General features: G+C 44.3%; 1 protein-coding gene across 1 annotated transcript; it reads left to right on the forward strand.

Moving 5' to 3' along the window:
• Nucleotides 1-570: 570 nt before the first annotated feature.
• LOC128836077 (olfactory receptor 1019-like) lies at nt 571-11,997 on the forward strand. Its single transcript, XM_054026100.1, has 3 exons — nt 571-730; nt 10,024-10,113; nt 11,005-11,997. The coding sequence occupies exon 3, from the start codon at nt 11,017-11,019 to the stop codon at nt 11,995-11,997; it is 981 nt and encodes a 326-aa protein (XP_053882075.1). The 5' UTR covers nt 571-730; nt 10,024-10,113; nt 11,005-11,016.
• Nucleotides 11,998-22,799: the final 10,802 nt, after the last annotated feature.

Genomic DNA, 22,799 nt, shown 5'->3' on the forward strand with positions numbered 1-22,799 from the left:
TTGGAGCAAATGCGGTTATATCTTAGAGCTTGGCTGTAGACAATGGATCGTGTGGTGTGTCCTGGATGGAAGCTGGAGGCATGAAGGTAAGTGTAGCGGGCAGTAGGTTTCCGGTATAGGGTGGTATTTATGTGACCATCGCTTATTAGCACAGTAGTGTCCAGGAAATGGACTGCTTGTGTGGATTGATCTAGGCTGAGGTTGATGGTGGGATGGAAATTATTGAAATCATGGTGAAATTCCTCAAGGGCTTCTTTTCCATGGGAGGGGGGTTGGACTAGATGACCTCCTGAGGTCCCTTCCAACCCTGATATTCTATGATTCTATGAAACCTAGTTTACTTAAGCCTAAATTTACAGCTGCTTTGCCTTGTTAGAATGGCAGAAAGCAGCCAGATGAGTCCTTAAACTGTTTCCTGTAGTAGTTAGCACAGTGGGGACCACAGAGTGCTAAGCACGGTGGCTAGCACAGGCCAGGGACTTCTAGCTTTTCTTGAGATGAGAAATCAGTGTATGAGGCCTAGTCTTCACTTACCGGCTGGTCCGGCGGCAAGCCATCGATGTTCTGGGATCGATTTATCGCGTCTGGTTAAGACGCGATAAATCGATCCCGGATCGATCCCGGAAGTGCTCACAGTCGGCGCCGGTACTCCAGCTCGCCGAGAGGAGTACGCGGCATCGACGGGGGGAGACTTCCTGCCGCGTCTGGACCGCTGTAAGTTCGGACTAAGGTACTTCGAATTCAGCTACGTTATTAACGTACCTTAGTCCGATTTGGGGACTTAGTGGGGACCAGGCCTAAATCCTGTTGCTCTTTCGACAGGACTCTTTTCCTTTAGGGAAGCCTCTCAGAGTCCCCTAAGTTAGAAAAGAAATCAATCCTGTTCATTTATCTCTGGGAGCTGCTAATTTCAGTAAATGTTTGCAATGTCTTTGAAACACATTCAGATTTTAATGATGCGCAGTGGACCCAATTTAACCACACTTCCAAACTTGCTTGCAAAGTTACGCAATTGCAGTTTGGCAGGCACAAACTTTCTAATCACACCCACCGAGAGCTTATTAAAATTGTCAGAAGTTAATACTGTTTCTGGAGAGTCAATTACACTAAATTGATCACCTCAGGTCCTAAGAAGAGGCACCTGACAATGTAACCTCCCTGGAAGTTGCATTTTCGTTTTGTTGCTAGAGTCAGGGTGATTATTTAGAACCAGCACGCATAATCTGCAAACTGCATTATCTTGTTTCTCATAGGGGTGGTTAGGAAATTACCAGTAGAGAATTCCCTAAGAGGGACCAAACAGAGAAAGAAACTAATTATTTGATCTCTAACTGCAAAACTGCACAGAAGATACATTTGAAATTCAAAACTTTTGTTCCAGTGACTATATTAGTATCAGTAAAATATTACTATTAATATTCAACTCTCTATCTGTATCCCACATACCCTCTGCCCAGATCTTGTAGACCAGGACACACACATCTTGATTGGATGCACCTTAATGCCATGGGAAAACAGAGTGCAATGCAGTGAAAGAATATGGACAGAATAATCATGTTTTAAACTGAAACTGCTATCACAGCCATAGGTTATAAAACAGGTTCCCCCATAGGACTGAATAATTCCCTTCACTGCAGGAATGATTGCAATGTCATGCAGGATATCAGACTATCTGATAATCATGATCTCTTCTGACCTTAAAATCTTTGACCCTGTGTACTGGCTCAATTTCCTGTTTAAAAATAATGCAAAGAGAAGCCTCTGTGTTCATAATTGTTTGAGTGAATTCAAGAGCAGAATAAAAAAAATTAAAACCGGTTACTAAAAACAGAAAATAATATTTTGAAAATTCACCCACTCTCCAAATAGACAGTGCACTTCATTTCTGATCTGCAGCAAACCTCCTGGTATTTCTATTTCTATAATTCTATTCCTGGATCCCCTGGCATTCCAGTGCTGTCCATCTCACCTCTAATCTCCAGCACTCCTCCTGTCCCCCCCCCATCCCCACGTGCGCCAGCTCTGTCAATGTATCAGAATACTAATTTGCATCACCCTGTTTTCCATTAAATTAAAGATGTAGGACACCTCCACACTTACACACACACACAAATCTCTGCCAACACACTTTAGTTGAGAGGATAGATAGCCTAGCATTTTAGGGTGCTAGCCTGTTACATAAGGTGGGTTCGTGTCCCTGTCCTGCCACAGACTACCTTGGGAATGTGACCTAGGCCCAGATTTTTAAAGGTAGTTAGGAGTTGTTGTGCTCAGTGTTGTAATGCCTAACTGATTTAGAAGCCTAAATCTCAGTTTCAGAAAGGTTTTTGGGCACTTAGAAATGTAAATACTATTGACTGTCTATTAGAATTTGGCTCTGAGGTGCCTAAATCCCTTTTGAAAATGAGATTTAGGCTCCTAAATAAGTTAGGCATTGCAACACAGAGTGTAGCAATACCTAAATACCTTAAAAATCTGGGTCTTCAGCTGCCTCTGCATCAGTTCCCTATCTGGGTCCATGTGAACAGGGAATCACAGTTCTCCCCTACCTCTGAGAGGTGTTGTAAGGCTAAATACAGTGGAGGGTCACCTATTTTGTTCTAAATGTAGGCTGAGCTCTCTGTGTTATTCAACTTTTCAAGTGCAAATGGAGGCCTGGCTGGGGAGCTGGCTGGAGCGGTGGGATGAGGGGCCCCACTGGAAGGGTGGGGCTGGCCATAATGAGAGTGAGGCTCTGTCTGCTGAGTGCTGACCACAGAGGGCACAAGGGGTGTAGGTCCTAGCTGGAGTGGGGAGGAAAGGCCCAGATAGGGGGCTGATGCCTGGAGAGAAGGGAAGAAGTCCAGCTGGGATGTCAGGGGTAGGGGGGGCTCGCCAGAGGAAGGGAATGAGACCCCAGGCTGGCAGGGGCTGGCTGGAGTGCGGGCAAAGACACAGTTGGAGGCTCGGGACTAGCTGGAGTGACAGCGAAGAGTCCCGCTGGGTGTACAGCTCCCTCTACATAAGCTACAAAGGGTGGGATGCTCTAGTAAGCTGTTACCTGACCTGTGCAGGCAGCAGCAGAGGGCACCCGAGAGCTACCTCTGCCTGCAGCACCAAATGCACCAAATACAGATTGCCAGGTGCTGTGATGCTGTGATAATGGGGGCCACATAAATACCTTAGATAGATAGTCCTGACCTGTAATAACTCCTCTAATTCTTTGCCTGAATCGCCTGGTATTCCAGTCCTATGCTGCCCACACAGCTCTGCTGATGCCCTTCAATCCTGTCATGCTACAGCCCCACTGCTATTTCAATCTTTGCGCCCCTCAACTCATACAGCTCTACTAAAGTCTTTTCTATAAAGTATTCCATGCGTAAGTCCACTGAATTGTTTTCAGCTAATAACGCCTGATGTGCACAAGGCAGCATGTAATGGAATGACATGTGCAGAATTATTTATACACTGCAAGCTTGTGTACTGAAGGGGGCCTGGTTTTTCCTGCAATCTCTATCCTAAAGAAAGTCCAAGCTCCTAAGGCCTTTTCCTTCCTGGAGACACCTTAGTCTGCGCAATGGTTCCAAGCTCAGTGTGGACAAATACTGAGCAAAGAAGTGCCGCATGGACTGGATGCATCTGAGAGCATCACACAGACTGGGCTAGCTATGAGGGAGTGTGGAGAAGAGAGTGTCGGTGGACAGGTGTGGAAGTGTGTGTTATGATGTTGGGCCCTATAGTGATAGTGTAATGAACCTGCTCGCTCGTGGTCGGTTCCCTCCTTCCACCCCACTCCAGAATTAGCTGGAGGAAAAGCATTGGGTGACAGTTCATTCTGGGAGGGATCTGGTTCATGTATGACCATCAGAGGGCACTGTTGACTCTTACCCAAGTTCAGCATCATGACAGTAGAGGGGTCTATGTGAACAGGCAAGGCAGTGATACCGAGAGGGCAGAGGAAGATCAGGGTCAGCCAGTGAGCTGCATCAGAGTGGGCAGTGGCAGACCAGAGGCAGCAGCCTGGGAGGCACCTGTGGAAGGACAAGTAGCAGGCAGCCTGAGAGCAGAGTCAGAGTCTGGAGATGAGAAGTTGTAAGCAGAGCATTAAAGCACCTGAAGCTCTCAGAAAGCGAAGTGTTTAATGGGAACCCGCCATGAGATGGACAACCCATCAAGAACCTAGTGCTTGGAGGGCTTACCGCACTGACCTCTGTGTTCACGGTACATAGAGCTCACTAGAAAGGACTGGTAAACTCGCAGAAAAAAAAAAGTGGTGACAGTAGATTCAATACAAGCAAAGGAAGAGATGGACTGTTCATTGCATCACGCGGGCCCTGATTGTGAGTGTTAGGCACAGCCAGACTAGATCATTAAAGGTATTTAGGTGCCTAATTCACATTGAAATCAATGGGGCCTAGACATGAAATCAATAGATTTGAAATGCTTTGCCACTGTAGCATTTCAAGTGTAGATAAACCCTAGAGGTTTTGCTGGTATAGAAATGTCATTAAAAAAATCTCATGTCTAATCCACGTTGCTATACTGGCAAAAGTTTCTAGTGTACACCTGGCCTAAAGCTGGTCAAATACCAAAACCATAACTTGTGAGTATTCTCATAAATAAAAGTGCCATTTTCAGCTGGCAATTATTCATATGGACATAATATAGAAGTTAGCCAAAGGAGGCTGTACACTAGTGATACTTAGGTCAGACCGACTGCCAGTGCAAATTGGCATATGATTCACACCAGCTGTGGATCTGGCCCATTGACTTCAATGGAACTGCACCAATTTACAGCACCCAGTGGCTCAAAATGAGTGACATCATTTGGAGCCATGCGCAGAGAATCTGGTATAGAGACTTCAATGGAGCGTCTTTGATTTACACCACTGGAGGATCTGTCCCATTGCCTTCAGTGGAGCTAAGTGGATTTATGCCAGCTGGGGATCAGGCCCTATTGACTTACATAGAGTTTATGGCCAATTGACACTAGCTGGAGATCTGGGCAATTAACTTCATAGAGCCTTTCTTATTTACACCAGATGAGTATCTGACCCAGTGAGAGCTGTGTAGCTATGCTGATTTGCACCAGCTGAACACCTAGTCCATTGGCATCAATGGAGATAGGGCTGATTTATACCAGTTGGGGATCTTGCCCATTAACTTCAATAGAGTTATGCTGCTTCAGATCAACTTCGGAACCTAGCCTTCACATGGATGAATGGGAAAAACCAGTAATGTCTGAAGAATGCTAATATGTTTTCCCTCAAATCTTCTCTTTTTGGAAATGAGTGAATGACTTTTTGTTTTGTTTTAAACATTCTGTACAGAATGTTTTGAGAAAATGTTTTTAAGTTTTCCAGGCAAAAAAGGCTCATCTCTGAAGCTTCTTCCTGCAAAATCCCATAAGAAACATAAGAATAGCCATAGTGGGTCAGACCAATGATCCATCTAGCCCAGTATGGATCACTGTCTTCTGACAGTGGCCAGGGCTGGTGCTTCAGCGGGAATGAACAGAACAGGTAAACATCGAGTGATCCATCCTGTCACCCATCCCTCTCGCAATTTGACTGATACAGTAACTCCTCACTTAACGTTGTAGTTATGTTCCTGAAAAATGTGACTTTAAGCAAAATGATATTAAGCAAATCCAATTTCCCCATAAGAATTGATGTAAATGGGGGGGTTAGATTCCAAGGAAATTTTTTTCACCAGATAGAAGACTATATTATATATATGTATATATACACACACAGTATAAGTTTTAAACAAACAATTTAATAGTGGTACACAGCAATGAAGATTGTGAAGCTTGGTTGAGATGGTGATGTCAGAGGGTGTGATATTTCCCAGGGAATCCCTTACTGCTAAATGATGAACTAGCAATCAGGTGAGACCTCAAGGGTTAACCCATTGTTGTTAATGTAGCCTCACACTCTACAAGGCTGCACGAATGGAGGGAGGGGAGACAGCATGGCAGACAGAGACACAGAGACACACACCGTGTGTGAAAGACAGAGATGCGCATTGCCCCTTTAAGTACACTGATGCACTCTAAGTACACTGCCTTTTTAAGTAGATCAGCAAGTTGAGATAGAAGCTGCTGCTGGGAAGCTCCCTCCATTGTGAGCCCTGTCGTGTCCCTCCCCATGGAAATGGGGTAAGCGGGGTGCAGGAGCAGGAGGGAGAGGGAACACCCTGACATTAGCCCCCCCCCCCACTCCCTCCCCCGCACAGTAAACAGGAGGCTCTGGGGAGCAGCTCCAAGGCAGAGGGCAGGAGTAGCACATGGCAGTGGGGGGAGGGACAGCTGAACTGCTGGCAATTGATAGCCTGCTGGGCAGCTGCCGCACAGGGAACTTAGGGGAACGGGGAGCTGATAGGGCGGCTGCCAGTCCACCCTGGTTCTAAGCCCCCACCAGCTAGCTCCAACAGGCTGCTCTTCCTGCAAGCAGGGGACAAAGTAGGCGGCTGCCAAATGACGTTATAAGGGAGCATTGAGCAACTTTAAACGAGCATGTTCTCGAATTGATCAGCAACGGAACAACGAAACAACATTAACTGGGATGACTTTAAGTGAGGAGTTACTATATTGCCTTGAAGACTTGTACACCTTTGCATTGTAAGGCCCTGAGCCAAAGCCCACTGAAGTCAGTGGGAAGATTCCTCTTTACTTCAGAGAAATTTGGATCAGGACCTCATATTGCACAGTTGTAAGTGACAGCACAAGGTGCTCAGTGACGCAGAATCGGGCACATTGTAACTAGAGCTGGTGAAAGCAGAAGTTTAAAACAATTTGATTCAAAATTTCAAACTTTTGGTTTGCAGGTTTCAAAACAAACCAATTTTAAATGTTTGGCAAAATATTTTTTATTTTACCCTTTTTAGTTTTTCCGCGTCCCTCTTTTCTTTTGCCCTCTTTCTTCTGAAATTAAAAAGGAAAGACAAAGGGTGGGGAAGGGAGAGGGAAAACTGGAAAAAATGTAAACAAGAAATATTGGCAAGTAATACTGAAAAAATATACCATGAAACATTTTTTGTGAAAATTATCCATTTAGGAAAATAAAAAGGCTATTTGTGACTAAAAAGGTTTTCATCTTAAAAATGTTTTGCCATCTCTAATGGCAAACTTTTCTCCACCAAAATTGAGTCAGATAGAAAGAAAAATGTCCTGCCAAATCCTGCTCACATCTAAACATTCTTCCTGCAAACACCAGAGTGATGAGCAAACCTTCTTCAAGCCACATAGTAGGTCTTTGGCCCCCCTCTTGAGGTTAGTCTATAGCAGAGGCCAAAAAAGAGGGCTTAGTATTTAAGCTCAAAATGTAGATGCTCCTGTTTTTAGGACCTACTCCTACACAGCCAAAGGAAATTGGAGCTTTACCATTGACTTCAATGAGCACTGGATCTGGTCCTGAGTCAATCTCTGCCAATGTCCCATGTCAGGCAACTGCAGTATTGCCAACCGCAAATATTCAAAATCATGACACAGGTTCCCCACACTCATAAGAGAGATACAAATAGTTGGTCATACTTACAAGTTTTTCTCTGTAATAATGAGGGCTAGACAATGAATTGTCTTTAAATGAAAGCTGAGATTCACTTGACTCCAGGTGCTGGTGCTTTAAGAAAAGCACCAAATGTCGACATGCAATAACATCATGAGGGTTGGCAACACTGCAGTTGTCACACATCCATGGTTACACAGATGTTAGTAACTTTATGTATTTGTGCTTTATTCTTTCTTTTTTAAAGTATCCTGGGCATTAAAATAGAGATTTACATGTTTAGAAGGTGTCAGTCTATTCTTTCTTGAGCTACTGGAACCCAGAAAAAGGTTAGAAAAGTAGATTTAATTTTTATTTTAAATATTTCAATTTTTAAAGCCTAGGTAGAAAAAAGGCATGTCAAGAGAATGCCCCGCCCCCTCCCTGTCAGTTCTGCCCCCTCATATGAAACCTCCTCAGCTGTGCCTTTCTTACCCAGTCTATCCATGTAAAGGCCAAGAACCGCACGGCCCTAAAACTCTCTCTCTTTCCCTATTCATGCCAAGCACAGGCAATCTCTGAAAACTAACTGTGTAAAAATGTCACCTTCCTACACCACAGACTCGCTCCCTGTTTGCATTACAGTCACATCTTCTACCTTCAGTGACAGAAGTCAGTTTTTACTGCTGATTATTTCTGTTAGCACTGTACAACTGACATAGCTGAGAGCGAAGGAGTTGGACTCCTTCCCATTTTATACATCATCAACAAAACTGTTTCTTCAGTTCCAATTGGTTCCATCTGTGCAAACCTACTGCAGGTACTGTGACTGGATAGGTGTCACTGAGGGCCCAGTTTGGCTAGTGATGATGATGCATGAGGCAGACAATGCCCCATTTGACTCTCAGAGACCAGGCGAAGTTTGCAGCGGTAGCAGTGAGGTTAAAAAAAACACCCAGTTTAGCAGTGAGATATAATCTGAGCATACTTGTAGATATTAGTGAGAGACAATAAACCCTGAGAGCCATGATGCCATTTTTACCAAGTTACTTTTCAAAGAGCTCACGACTCTTTACAGTGAACACGATGTGAGCGATAGGTGTCTGACTGACATCTCTGGAGACTGAAGACTGCTCTCAATCACCCACATCAGATACATTGTGGGCAGCTAGAACAAAGACTTACACACAAGTCATTTCCAACTAATGTGCCTCTATGCTGACCTAGAAGCAACATCTCTGGGAGATGATACGAGCATTCAGTCTCTGTGGCCTAGTCACTCTTTGCTTTTTCTGCTGAAGTTGCCAAAAAGTACCAATAAGCACTAATTGCAATGGCGGAATTTGTGATGTGGGTCAAATCACTCTTCCAGTCACCTATTCATTTACATCCGTTTATTCATGCAGCCATGCACTTACTCACCTACCATTCAATACATCCATCAAAAATTGTTTTTCATGAAATTTTGGTTTTCAACTAAATGTTTGTTTGTTTGTTTTGTCATCCAAAACCTGAATTCCTAAGGGCCCAAATATGTTTGGATTTAATTTGAAAACTAAAATACTTCAATTCTGAAATGCTGCCATGGTGTCTCTTGGGACCTGTAGCTCTGGTATCTCATGCTCCAATTCTCCTTGATGGGCCCCATTCTCCAGCTAGACTACATCTCCCAAGAAGCACCGGGGTCATGTATCTATAATGATACATGTACTTCCCTCACCAAGCAGGGACACGATAGTGCATATAGCCCAACCAGGGAGTGCAGCCTGTAGAGAAAAATGGGAGCAAGAGGCTCTTGAAGCACAACTCCCATGCGTCACTGCAACAGCATTTTCAAGACAAAATATTTCAGTGTACGGCCAAGATATATCAAATTATGATTTTTCAATTAAAATTTGAAATTTTCAGTCGAAAAAAAATTCCCAAGCAACTCTAGATGTGATCACCTGTCATGCTAGAAGATGCAGTGAGGGACCCAATTCATATCGCAAAGGCCATCAATCAGACTTAAGATAAATAACAATTCCTGGTCACTATCAACTGGGCTTTCAACCTGGACTTGAGTGGAAAAGGTGTGTAACTCATTCCCAACAATTACTCTGTCCTCCCCTCTCCATCCTCCTGGCTGATTTATTTTCCTTCCTACAATGGTCATCCAAGCACAATAGCTGGGCTTAATTTTAGTATTCCCCAGTTAGTGCCCTGCCATACAGGGCAGCTCTGAGTTTCTGCATTTCCTTTGGAAATTTGAATATGTATTTAAAACAGTCTGTTCCTCGGCTGCACTATTTAATTGCTTAGTGCATTCCATAAGGGAGATTAGGAGGTTTGGGGTTTGAGGAAGTCTCCTTCGTGGTTCCAGAGTACCCAGTGCAATATCAATATTACTGCATGATCAAAACATGAATCCTTCCACACATCCAATTATTCATTCAAGTTGTGGGTTTTACCAACCTCTGGAGTAGATCTCAATATTCTTCACAGCTGTAACAACAACAGTCACCATTAGCAACCCCTTTTGCTTTGATAGAAAGCTGAGAAAGGGCTTTTCTTTCAGATGCCAGCATGAACTGAAGTTCTGTTTAGACGTTCTTTTTACAACATAGGACAATACGTGAGCAGCGTTCGTAGCTCAGTTTGGACCCTGGTAAGTCTGATTCTATTAGTGACTATCCTGAGATCAACATGGTTACTACAACACTGTCTGCCTTACAGTGCACTCTCCCAGCCACCTTCTCACTAATCCAATCCCACATTTCTCCTTATTCAGTGATTCATCCATTTGTGGGGAGGGATAGCTCAGTGGTTTGAGCATTGGCCTGCTAAACCCAGGGTTATGAGCTCAATCTTTGAGCGGGCCATTTAGGGAACTGGTGTAAAAAATCTGTCTGGGGATTGGTCCTGCTTTGAGCAGGGGGTTGGACTAGATGACCTCCTGAGGTCCCTTCCAACCCTGATATTCTATGATTTGACTGCCCACTGATTCATCCACTTTTTCAACTCCCTACACAACCATCTATTCCCTAGCTCCTTCTTACACCAACAATATGCTCACCCATCTATCAGTTCAAGAGTTTACTAACACATCCAATTGTCCAGTACAACCAATAGATGCTCCCATCCAGTTACAAACAAAATCACCCTTCCAATCACCTATTCATTTACATCCGTTTTTTCATGCAGCCATGCACTTACTCACCTACCATTCAATACATCCACCCAATCGCCAATTTAGAGAATATACCAAATACAATGGGATACATTTTGGAAAACTTCCAAATTATCGGATGCATAAGACTGAACTGAGCACTCAGTTGTTTTATCATCTGCCTGTCACTACAGAAACCATTTTAAACAAACCCAAAAGAAGAGTTTGTTACCTCCTTTAGGTAGAGAGTTGAATTTTTGTGAATATATATCTCTGAAGCCCAAATCTCAAAACAGTGTGCATGCAAAAATATGTATGCATTTGCATGTTTTGTACACCGAATGATGACTGAGCATGAAATAGTTCATTTTCTCTTTATTAATCTTTCAGCAGGTATCAGAAATGGGAATACTGGAAAAGAAAAATTGTACTGTAGCAACCCAGTTCATTCTCATGGGATTCACAGATGGGCCAAAGCTGCAGGTCATCTACTTTGTGCTGTTCTTAGTGATCTATGTTATCACCCTGGTGGGGAATCTTGGGATGATCATTTTGATTAGGATCAGTTCCCGACTACACACTCCCATGTACTTCTTTCTGTGCAATTTGTCTGTTGTCGATATCTGCTATTCATCTGTTGTCACCCCAAAGATGCTGGAGAACTTCTTAGCACAGAGCAAAGCCATTTCCTATTCTGGGTGTTTGGTTCAACTGTATTTTTTTATTATCTGGCTCAGCACTGAGTGCCTGCTTCTGGCTGTGATGGCGTATGACCGCTATGTGGCTATCTGCAAACCACTTCTTTACTCAGCAGTTATGTCCCATAAACTCTGTGTCCCATTGGTGGCTAGCTCCTATTTCACTAGTTTCACGAGTGCTATGATTACTGCATGTTTAATTAGCAGGTTAACATACTGTGGCTCCAACATCATCAACCATTTTTTCTGTGACACCCCTCCACTGCTAGCTCTGTCATCCTCTGATAGCTCCATCGCTGAAAATACCATTTCTTTTTTAGCTGGTTTCACCAGTGTCAGCTCCCTCCTGATAATCCTCTTCTCTTACCTGTACATCCTGGCTGCCATCCTGAGGATCCACTCTGCCAAGGACAGGCACAAAGCCTTTAACACTTGTGCCTCCCACCTGACAGCCGTCACCATGTTTTATGGGACTCTGATCTTTACATACTTACGCACCAACACCAGCTACTCACTGGGCCAAGACCAGGTGGCCTCAGTGTTCTACACAGTGGTGATCCCCATGCTGAACCCCCTTATCTACAGCCTGAGGAACAAGGAGGTGAAGGATGCTCTGAGGAGATCACTAGGGAGGGGTAGTGTTTTGAAGATGAATGCATTTATTAAAATGACTAGAAAAGAATAACAAACACATTCATCTCCTTTCTTTATTTTTCGAGGAATGTAGCTGAGACAGCTTCTCTCTCAACCACATCTCATAGAAATGCTCACTTAAAGCTAGGCACGAAATCACTGACCTTAAATAAGTTTTGGAGGCCCACATGTGCTCACTTTAACAGTCTGTAAGGCCCTCGAATGCTACAGTGATGAGCACTGTATAAGAACATAGATAGATAGACGAAGAGCCAGACAAATAGTATTAGAAGTACATATCACAGAATGATAATTTTGTACGTGTGAGAGAAGAAACATTTGTACTTTAAATTCCGGTATCAGTCAAGTCATACAGCAGGATGGCAGAGAGTAAATGGAACATAATGTGTTTTTAAAAACATTGTATGTAAAAAAAAATGTAGTGTGTAGCTACATATACCATTGGTGTAATAACCAGACAGCAAACTCTGAGATCAGCAGTCCCTGACCTCTCTTTCCCCAAACATATATTGCTATTATTGTGTCTGATGCTCTCAGGGGTTTACAGCCATGCAGGAGGCACTCGGCACTTTGCAGCATCTGTCACATTGTTATTGCTACATTAAACCCCAAGCTATAAATACTACAAGTGTCTCCTTTGAACCTCAGGAGAGAGCCATGCCCCCTGATTATAAATCACTTGTTGATGGAAAGGTCATGGATGAAAGTTTAAATCTGGGAACTGTGCCACAGATCTGTGTAACTGACCCAAATACAAAGAGGCTAGTTCAGTGGGACAATGGAAATTAATTACATCAACCACTTACACCCTCATTCATTACAGGTGTCTGTATTATATTGCACAATATAGAATGGAATAACATTAGCTATACAAAGAACAGGGATGCTGGTACAATAACTGACTTGAACTGTACACTAATTTCTCACATCAACACTGCAATGCACTCTGATAGGTTAGGGGGTCCTGTTTTGCATAATGACTGAATTGTTATTTCTTAGAAGGCTCCAAACATGCAAATACCTGTGCTCTGACTGGCTGAGGGTCATTATTCTCGATACAGCATAACCACCATTCAAGTTATTTCTCAAGGGCCATGAAGTAATTATGCAACTCCTTCCTTTCTGATTGGTTGCTGCCTACAGCAAATGAAGCCATTTCACCTGTGCAACCTCCTTCTCCTGCTACCGCATGTAGCCCCTGATAACAAATGCAATTTAATTTAGAATGGAATTATTCTTGAAGGGATAGATCTTTTTTAGATGGCATATAGGCAGCCCTCTTTAGAACTCTGAGAGACACCATGTCTGGAAGGACACTGAGAAGTATCAGAGGGGTTGATGCATAATCCACACTGCTGCAAATATGGGGCTGGGCCTTACAATCACAATATAACCCTATACAACTATGTACTAGTACTACTGGTAGTATTGGCTGCAGCCCCAAAAGGATGTAAAGCCAATTATTGCTATTACACAGAAATAGAGGAAATAGATGAATATTTTGGTTTGGTAACAGCATTTGATAGCTAGGCCAGGGATAGAAAATAGCAGGGGTTCAATTCTTTCTGATATTCAACCTCAACTACTAGATGAAACTCTCTCTCTCTCTGGTCTGATTATCACATATGTGCCCACTGCAGACCTTTTTGCACTTTCCTCTGAAGCAACTAGTGCTGACCACTGTTGGAGTCAAGAAGTTGGATTGGATGGGCTAGTGGTCTGACCCAGATTGGCAGTTCCTATATTCCTGTACCCTACCCCCAATGTTAAGGGGTGACTTGATTAAAGTCTATAAGTACCTACAAGGGGAACAAGCATTTGATAATGAGCTCTTCAATCTAGTGAACAAAGGTATAACAGGATCCACTGGCTGGAAGTTGAAGCTAGACAAATTCAGAAGGTTCTTAGCCATTGGTAGAGTTTACCAAGGAAAGTGACAGATTCTCCATCACTGGCAATATTTAAATCAAGACTGGATGTTTTCTAAAAGCTCTGCTGTAGTTCAAACAGGAATTACTTCAGGGAATATTATGGTGTGTGTGTTATATAGGAGGTCACACTAGATTATCAGACTGGTCCCTTTTGGCCTTATAATCTATGCATCTGTGTGGGGATGAAGAAGGTTAATCAAATAATTGCTTCCATTAGTATCTGATCCAAAATCTATTGAGGTCAGTGGAAATTCTCCCTCTGACTCCACTGTGCTTTGGATCAAGCCCACAGACTTTATTGTCTGTACTAATAAAAAGTCTTCTGAAATTAAATATTACACTCAGGGTTGACAGTCAGTAATAAATCTTTGTGCCAGATCCTCAGGTGATATAACTCATCATAGTTCCTTTGGAGTCAACTGAGGATTTGTGACTGTCTTTTTCTATCATTCTTAAGAAATTGTCTTGAAAACTTTATCAGCTTGGGCACAAAATGTACATGCCTGTCCTTAGCAATGATTAAAGATAATGAAAAAATGATGATAGTTTACTTGCCACTAAATTATATTAAATTCAATTAAATTGTCTACATGGGAAGGTAGAAATTTGCAAAACTCATTTATTCAATGCTTGTATAAGGTGCTCTGTTGACAGCTCTGGAGACTGAAGTCTTCTGTTCCGTTACCCATACAGCACCTACTGAATAGGCAGTGACAGAGCAAAACTCCTCAAAAATATTGCTTCCCTAAAAAGCATCTTTACCTTGAAATGCAGGGATCATCTCCAGAGGTAAGAGGGCATTTTAGCCTTCATTCATTTTGCAAAAAAATCAGAGATTTAAACTTTTTGTCTCAATCTGCGAAGAAATGAAATGTCAAAAATCATCAAATTTCCTGTGGGGTGAAAATTTGTTTTTTTTTTCCAAATGAGCGCTGTTCATTAGGACTAAGGAGGTTTATGAAGATCTCCAGAAACTAGCTGACTCAGCAGCACACTGATTGCAACCAACAACAACAAAAATCAGTGTTAGCGTGATATCAAGCTACTGCATATAGAAAAGAACAGTTTAAACTACACACAGGCTGGGTTCTGAAGCTTAAGGGGTGACGATCACAGTCTCTAAATATCTACATGGGGAAAAATATTTAATAATTGTCTCTTCAACCGAGCAGAGGAAGGTATAGCATGATCCAGTGACTGCATACTGAAGCTAGACAAAGTCTAACTCGAAATAAGGCATCAATTTTTAACTGTGAGTGTAAGTGAACATTGAAATGATTTACTGAAGGTTGTGGTGGATTCTCCATCACTGACAATGTTTAAATCAAGATTGGATGTTTATTCTAAAAGATCTGCTCCGGAATTATTTTGGGGAAGTTTTATGGCCTGTCTTATATAAGAGGTCAGACTATTACAAATCTACAAATTAGTTCTAACATTGGAGGAGGAATAGCTAAGCACCTTTGCGGTCAGTTCAATCAAAAGGACTGCTCAGTGCACAGAGGTGGTTAAAAAATGCAAATGCATATAAAAAGGGAATAGAGTATTTATTAAGAGGGTAATACAAATAATTAATGGATAGTAGGTGATTTCTATGGAAAAAAATTACAGTGTGTTAGGAATGAGTGGTACTATATGTCTTCATCTGCCATGTGCTGTTTGATTTTGCTCATCTCATCACAAAAAAGAACCAGCAACAGGTCTAGAGAAGAGCAATAACAATGCCAAGCTTTGTGGGCTTTATGCAAGGAGAGAGTAGAATGACTATATTCATAGAGTTATAGACTTTAAGGCCCCAAGAGATCATTAGATCATCTGGCCTGACTTCCTCCATTGTGTTTGTAAGAGAATGTAATCCAGTTATTCCTGGAAATCAGAGTTAGGAGATATATATGTATCTCCTCTTCCTGATTTCCAGGGACCCTATATATAGGGTCATAGATACAGAGAAACATCCACCAGAAACCCCAGTTACTAAAGGCCTGATGCAGAGTTCATAGAAGTGAGCATGAATCTTACCATTGATTTCAGTGAGCTTTGGATCAGGGCCTATGTTTTTTAACTTCACAACAAACAGCTGCCCATGAAATTAAATGGTGTCATGTTTAAAATGGATATAGGAAGATGTTTTTCTATGAAACGTGGGACAAATGTGGAGTTCTCACTGCTACCAGGGCATGCAAACCACTACTACTGTGGTCGTATGTGTCCTCTTTAAAAAAGGATTAAGTACCTACATGGAGAGCAATAGCCGTTGAAGTAACAAGAATTTTAAAAGCTCATATAAAAGTGTTCTGGACAACACCCCTTTGTGGCACAGCATAGACCCGCGGGCACACTGCCTGCTGCTCCCTTTGTCTGTTTCGTATAAGAAGCCACTTTCCAATCAGAATATTTTAAACGGAGATTCCCTCTGTGAGGAATATCACTTAATCCTCTTCTGGCAGTATGACAAATTAGTCCTGTGTACTCCAAGTCCAACCCTTGTTCCCCTTGATTCAGGGTTCCCAAAGACGACTTTCCTAAGTCTCTGTAGACAATTCTGTAGGTTTCAGCTCCTTAGGCAAGAGTCCCACACCCCACCTCTTTGGCACCTGTCAGGGCTGGCCTTACCATGAGGCGAACTCAGGTGGCGGCCTCAGGTGGCAGACTGGGGGGTGGCGGTACAGGGATGCCACTAGGACACAGAGTATAGAAATTTGTGTCTGCTGCTGGTGCATATGTATTCCCTCTGCTCTAGATGCACACAGATGGTGGAGTGCTGTGCTGGAGGAAGGAGGGCACAAGAGACATTAGAGGCAGGCAGGAGAAAAGGTGAGAGGGAATAACAGAAAGCAGCCAGAGCTGGAGGGAGAGAGAGGAGGAGCCTTTTATATACCTCTCTAACACCCCCAGGAGCCTGGACTGATTAACACCAGCTTCTCAGGGAGCTTCCTGTTTCCTGCTGCTTCCCTGAACCCACTTGAGGAGAACAGGCAGTCAACTGAAGTAGTAGGAACCAGTTAGGCCCATAAGACGCTGATATCTTCCCTCACTCAGGCCCTGCTACCAGCCTGCTTATTTGTCCCCTTCAATTGAGTGTTGAGAGCCACTATAGCTGGCACAGAACAGCAGTCAAGAGTGAAAGAAGAAAACGTCCCTCTGGGGCAGCATTCAGAAAAAGAAAGAAAGCAAAGGAAGCTTTTCTATCTAAGCAGGAAGGAGCTCTCCTGAGATACATAGACACAAATGTTCATGGTGAGCCTTCTGGCCCCAGTGAGGATGTGAGTGGTGAGGAGATGCCTGATCTTCCAGTTAGTCAGAGTGCAGGTGACCTGGCAGCTACTGCAGCATACATATCTCCAGCTCAAATGGATGTAACCATGCACATTCTTGAAGAAAAGTGTAGATCAGAGAAGAGTGTGGTGGAGGTGCAAGAAACAGCTGCTGCTGAGTTTAGTTCCTTAAGTCTAGATGATCCAGGACTGTGGATACACTTGAGCAGTAGCCTGAGGGACTTCCTTGTACTGTATGGGCCACAGCAAGTGAAAAACTTCATGTTCCCCAAAGACAATGAAAATATAAGTTTTCATCCAACACATTACTGGCGTGAAATCCCCAATGGTGACAAAGTGGAGAGGCCATGGCCTATGTACTCAAAACCCGAGAATCCTGCATACTGTTTTTGTTGCAAACTCTTCCAGTCTAATGTTCCAGCCACATTGGGTTCTACAGGAACAAAGGACTGGAAAAATCTGGCAAGAAATCTGGCATGCCATGAGAAGTCAGCAAATCACCAGAGAGCATTCCATAGGTGGAAAGAGCTTGAAATGAGACTAAGGTTAAAGGCCACCATAGATGATCAGCATCAAGAGAAGATTGCATCAGAGTGTCTTTACTGGTAAAATGTTCTGAAAAGGCTCATTGCCATTGTGAGAATGCTTGCTACCCAAAACCTAGCACTTCGTGGCACTTCAGATCAGCTGTATGTGCCAAACAATGGAAACTTCCTTAAAATTGTGGAGCTGATGGCTGAGTTTGATGCTGTACTCCAGGAGCATCTAAGAAGAGTCACCACCCAAGAAATGTACACACACCACTACCTTGGAAAAACAATTCAAAATGAGATCATACAGTTATTGGCAACAAAAGTAAAACAGAAGATTGTGGTAGATCTGAAGTCAGCAAGATATTACTCTGTTATTCTGGACTGCACTCCTGACATCAGCCATACGGAACAAATGACTTTAATGGTGCGTTTTGTAACAACAACAGAACCTAGTGAAAATGTCCATGCAATGGTGACTGTCAGAGAGCATTTTCTAGAATTTATTGGCATTGAAGATACTACAGGAGCTTGTCTGACATATGTGCTTCTTAAATAGCTGGAAATATGGGAATTGTGATAGCTGACATGAGAGGTCAGGGCTACGATAATGGTGCCAAAATGAAAGGAATGAACACAGGAGTGCAGACACGGATCCGAGAGTTAAACCCTTGAGCTTTTTTTGTCCCATGCAGTTCTCATTCATTGAACTTGGTGGTCAGTGATGCAGCATCAGCTTCTAGTGAGGCTGCTGAATTTTTTAATGTAATTCAAAGCATCTATGTAGTTTTCTCTGCATCAACTCATCGATGGCAAATTTTGAAGCTACATCTGGGAACATCCTCTCTGATACTGAAACCACTGAGTGCCACATGGTGGTAAAGTGCAGGGAAGGTGATAAAGCCTATCAAACACCAAATTGGGAAGATAGATGGTGCCATAGTTGCCATCATGGAGGATAATACCATGACAGGAACTATTCGTGGGAGAACAGTGGCAGAGGGAAATGGAATCACCAGAAACATACATAACTTCAAATATTTGTGTGGCTTAGTGTTGTGGCATGACATACTGTTTGAAATAAATATTGTAAGCAAGACTCCAAGGTGTTGACCTTGATATATCTGGAGCAATGGAACAACTGGACAAAGCAAAGTCATACCCACAGTCTTACCGGTCAGATGAGGGATTTCAAAACATTCTGAAGAGTGCACAGAAATTGGCAGAGGCACTTCACACTGAAGCTATTTTCCCACCCATTCAAGTATATAAGTCACTGAAGAAGAAGACATTTTGATTATGATGCATGGGATAATCCCATAAGAGACCCCAAACAACAATTCAAAGTTGAATTCTTTAACCAGGTGCTAGATTGTGCAATACAGTCAGTTGAAGAAAATTTCATGCAGCTCAAGGAACATAGCAGAATATTTGGGATGTTGTTTGATATTCCTAAACTCCTCACTATACCTGAAGAAGAACTACACCAGCATCAAGATACATTTCGGCAGTATCAACTACAAAGGCTGTTCTGGAATATATGTTCACAAATAAGATGAGCACCCTCTTTCCAAATGCTTTTGTTGCTCTGTGCATACTTCTAATACTTCCTGTAACAGTTGCCAGTGGAGAACACAGCTTCTCCAAGCTGAAGTTAATAAAAACACATCTACGCTCCACAGGAGAGGCTGGTTGGCCTTGAAACCATCTCAATAGAGCATGAGCTGGCCCAGACTGTAGACCTTCAGGAAGCAGTTCAAATCTTTGCAACCAAGAAGGCACGGAAAGTACCACTTTGATTATTCAAACAGATAAAAATGCCAGTGTATACTATGCAGACAAGAAAAGTTACATTGCTGTTTAGGCGTTTGAAAGTTAAGTGTTACTTAAAATTTTTGAACAAGGTGTCACGGAGTATTGGGGGACTCAGGGCCCTGCACCCCCGGCTTCCTGCGATTCACCATGACTCTCAGCCAGCCAGTAAAGCAGAAGGTTTATTTGGATGACAGGGATACAGTCCAAGACAGGTCTTGCAGGCACAGACAACAGGGCCCCCCTCAGTTAGGTCCAGCTTGGGGTCCCAGGGCATGCCAGCCCACCCCCCTTTGGGGGGGGTCAGAGCCATCTCTGCCTCCCAGCCATCTCTCCAGCCTCCTTCCAGCCTGCTTCCCGCACTCTACCTTCAGCGACCCCTCCCACAGCCTTTGTTCAGTTTCCCCGGCTAAGGAGTCGCCTCGCCTTCAACCCCTTCCTGGGTTCTCATGTTACACACTCAGGTATGCGCCCTCGGGCAGATCCCATCCTGCAATGCAGACTATCCCAGCACACTCCCCTGTCAGCATTCACAGACCACAGTGAGAACAGGCCCAGTTCGTCACATCTCTCCCCTCTTCGAGACCGAACTGAGCAGGGTCACTTTAGCCAGTGACCCGGGGAAGTTCGAACCTACCCCCGTTCCCATGGATGCCCCCGCATCCCTCCCATTCCTTGGTGAGAATTACACCAGGCCCCTCCAGTTTCACGCTCCCCCTTAGGTTGGGGTTGCTTGATGGCACTCGCAGTTCGCATGTGGGAAGGTTTATGCGGCCTGCGCCCTTTTCCCACCCCCATACCTCTGGGGCTCCAACTGGGCTGTGGTCTTCTCCCAGCGCTCCAGTCTGGAGGTCTGTGCTTTGGGCTCTCTTGGTTTAGAGCCGCCCTTTTTACCTTGGCCACCCTCCGAAAAGGCTCCTCTATGGTGGGCAAGGGTCCTAAAGCTGTTTTCCCCTTGTCCCAGGCCTTCCTCCCCCTCTGACAGGGGTCACAGGATCTGCAGTACTGTCGGACAGTAACAAAGACCCCAGGCCAGTAAAAGCTCCGTAGCAGCCTCTGCTGGGTACGCCAGGTTCCCTGGTGCCCTGAGAGGGGAATGTCATGGGCCCAGCACAGCAGCTGGCGGCGATACTTCTGGGGTACCACCAGCTGCCTCCTGATCCCCCCTGACTCCATTTTCCCTGGGGGAGCCCATTCTCGGTACAGGAACCCCTTCTCCCACAGGAATCTTTTCCGGCCACCTCGTCCCATGGTCTGTACCGCATTGAGGTCGGCCAGGTCCCTTATCTTCCGCAAGGAGGGATCTCTCTGTATCTCGGCCTGGAACTCAGCAGCTGGGACGGGGATGGCCACCTGCTCTTTCTCGCTCGCTGGGTCCGAAGCTGCAGCCTCCCTGAGCCGCGTCCCTGGGCGTTCCCTCCCCACCAGGTTAGGGTCCCGCGCCTCAGGCAAGGCACCCCCCCCCAAGGCCAGGGCGCAGTGCCCCTCGCCGGATCTGACCGCGGGTCACAACTAAGGCGGTCTGGGGGCTGCTGGGCCAGTCCTCTAGGTCCCACCCATCAACACCTCAGTGGGCAAATGGTGGTGCACTCCCACGTCCTTGGGGCCCTCCTTGGCCCCCCATTTCACGTGTACCCTCGCTACGGCCAAATCACACTTGGAGTTGCAGCTAGCAAGAGATGTTAAGAGTAACAAGAAGGGTTTCTTCAGGTATGTTAGCAACAAGAAGAAAGTCAAGGAAAGTGTGGGCCCCTTACTGAATGAGGGAGGCAACCTAGTAACAGAGGATGTGGAAAAAGCTAATGTACTCAATGATTTTTTTGCCTCTGTCTTCACGAACAAGGTCAGCTCCCAGACTGCTGCACTGGGCAGCACAGTATGGGGAGAAGGTGACCAGCCCTCTGTGGAGAAAGAAGTGGTTCGGGACTATTTAGAAAAACTGGAGGAGCACAAGTCCATGGGGCCGGATGTGCTGCATCCGCGGGTGCTAAAGGAGTTGGCGGATGTGATTGCAGAGCCATTGGTCATTATCTTTGAATTCTCATGGCAATCGGGGGAGGTCCCGGATGACTGGAAAAAGGCTAATGTAGTGCCCATCTTTAAAAAAAGGAAGAAGGAGGATCCGGGGAACTACAGGCCAGTCAGCCTCACCTCAGTCCCTGGAAAAATCATGGAGCAGGTCCTCAAGGAATCAATTCTGAAGCACTTAGAGGAGAGGAAAGTGATCAGAAACAGTCAGCATGGATTCACCAAGGGCAAGTCATGCCTGACTAACCTAATTGCCTTCTATGAGGAGATAACTGGGTCTGTGGATGAGGGGAAAGCAGTGGATGTGTTATTCCTTGACTTTAAGCAAAGCTTTTGATACGGTCTCCCACAGTATTTTTGCCAGCAAGTTAAAGAAGTATGGGCTGGATGAATGGACTATAAGGTGGATAGAAAGCTGGCTATATTGTCAGGCTCAACGGGTAGTTATCAACGGCTCCATCTTTATTTGGTTTCAAGTGGAGTATTCCAGGGGTCGGTCCTGGGGCCGGTTTTGTTCTATATTTTCATTAATGATCTGGAAGATGGCGTGGACTGCACTCTCAGCAAGTTTGCAGATGACACTAAACTGGGAGGAGTGGTAGATACGCAGGAGGATAGGGATCGGATACAGAGGGACCTAGACAAATTAGAGGATTGGGCCAAAAGAAACCTGATGAGGTTCAACAAGGACAAGTGCAGCGTCCTGCACTTAGGATGGAAGAATATAGTACCTCACCTACCTTGTCTCTTTAAGATAAACCATTGCTAATTCTGGAGTTGAAGCAGGATGGCAACTTCTTTGTTTCCTGTGGGAACCAGAAACCATCTTCCTCCTGAAATGTAAATTTGGTGATTATGTTTTTCAGAGGAAATGGATGCTGCCCTCTCTTTGAACAATAAGGCTATGTTTATGTCACGGAGGTCATGGAAGTCATGGAATTCCTTGAGCTGCTCCCACAAGGTGGCGCTCGCTGCTTCTCCAGCCACTCCACCCTGCTCACCGACCATCCCGTGAGGCTCCACTCTGCTAGCGGCTCCGCCAGCCGCTTAGCAATATAGCTTCAGGCTCCCCCACTAGTTAACACAGTCTCAGTGATCTCAGCTCTTACTAACTTTAGCTCTTTTGTGATTTCAGCTCTTAGCAATTTCAGCTCATAGTAGGAGAGCCCCAGTGCTAGTGCACCATTGGCCCAAAGTGATTTCAGCTCAGCAGCTTGTAAATAGACTCCTAATGGAATCAAAGTGAGCTCTGACATT

Source organism: Malaclemys terrapin, chromosome 4 (genome assembly GCF_027887155.1).
Source record: "Malaclemys terrapin pileata isolate rMalTer1 chromosome 4, rMalTer1.hap1, whole genome shotgun sequence".
Taxonomy (NCBI): Eukaryota; Metazoa; Chordata; order Testudines; family Emydidae; genus Malaclemys; species Malaclemys terrapin.

Coding starts and splice junctions, on each gene's coding strand:
- LOC128836077 (XM_054026100.1), top strand. CDS start 11,017: ATGGGAATACTGGAAAAGAAAAATTGTACTGTAGCAACCCAGTTCATT.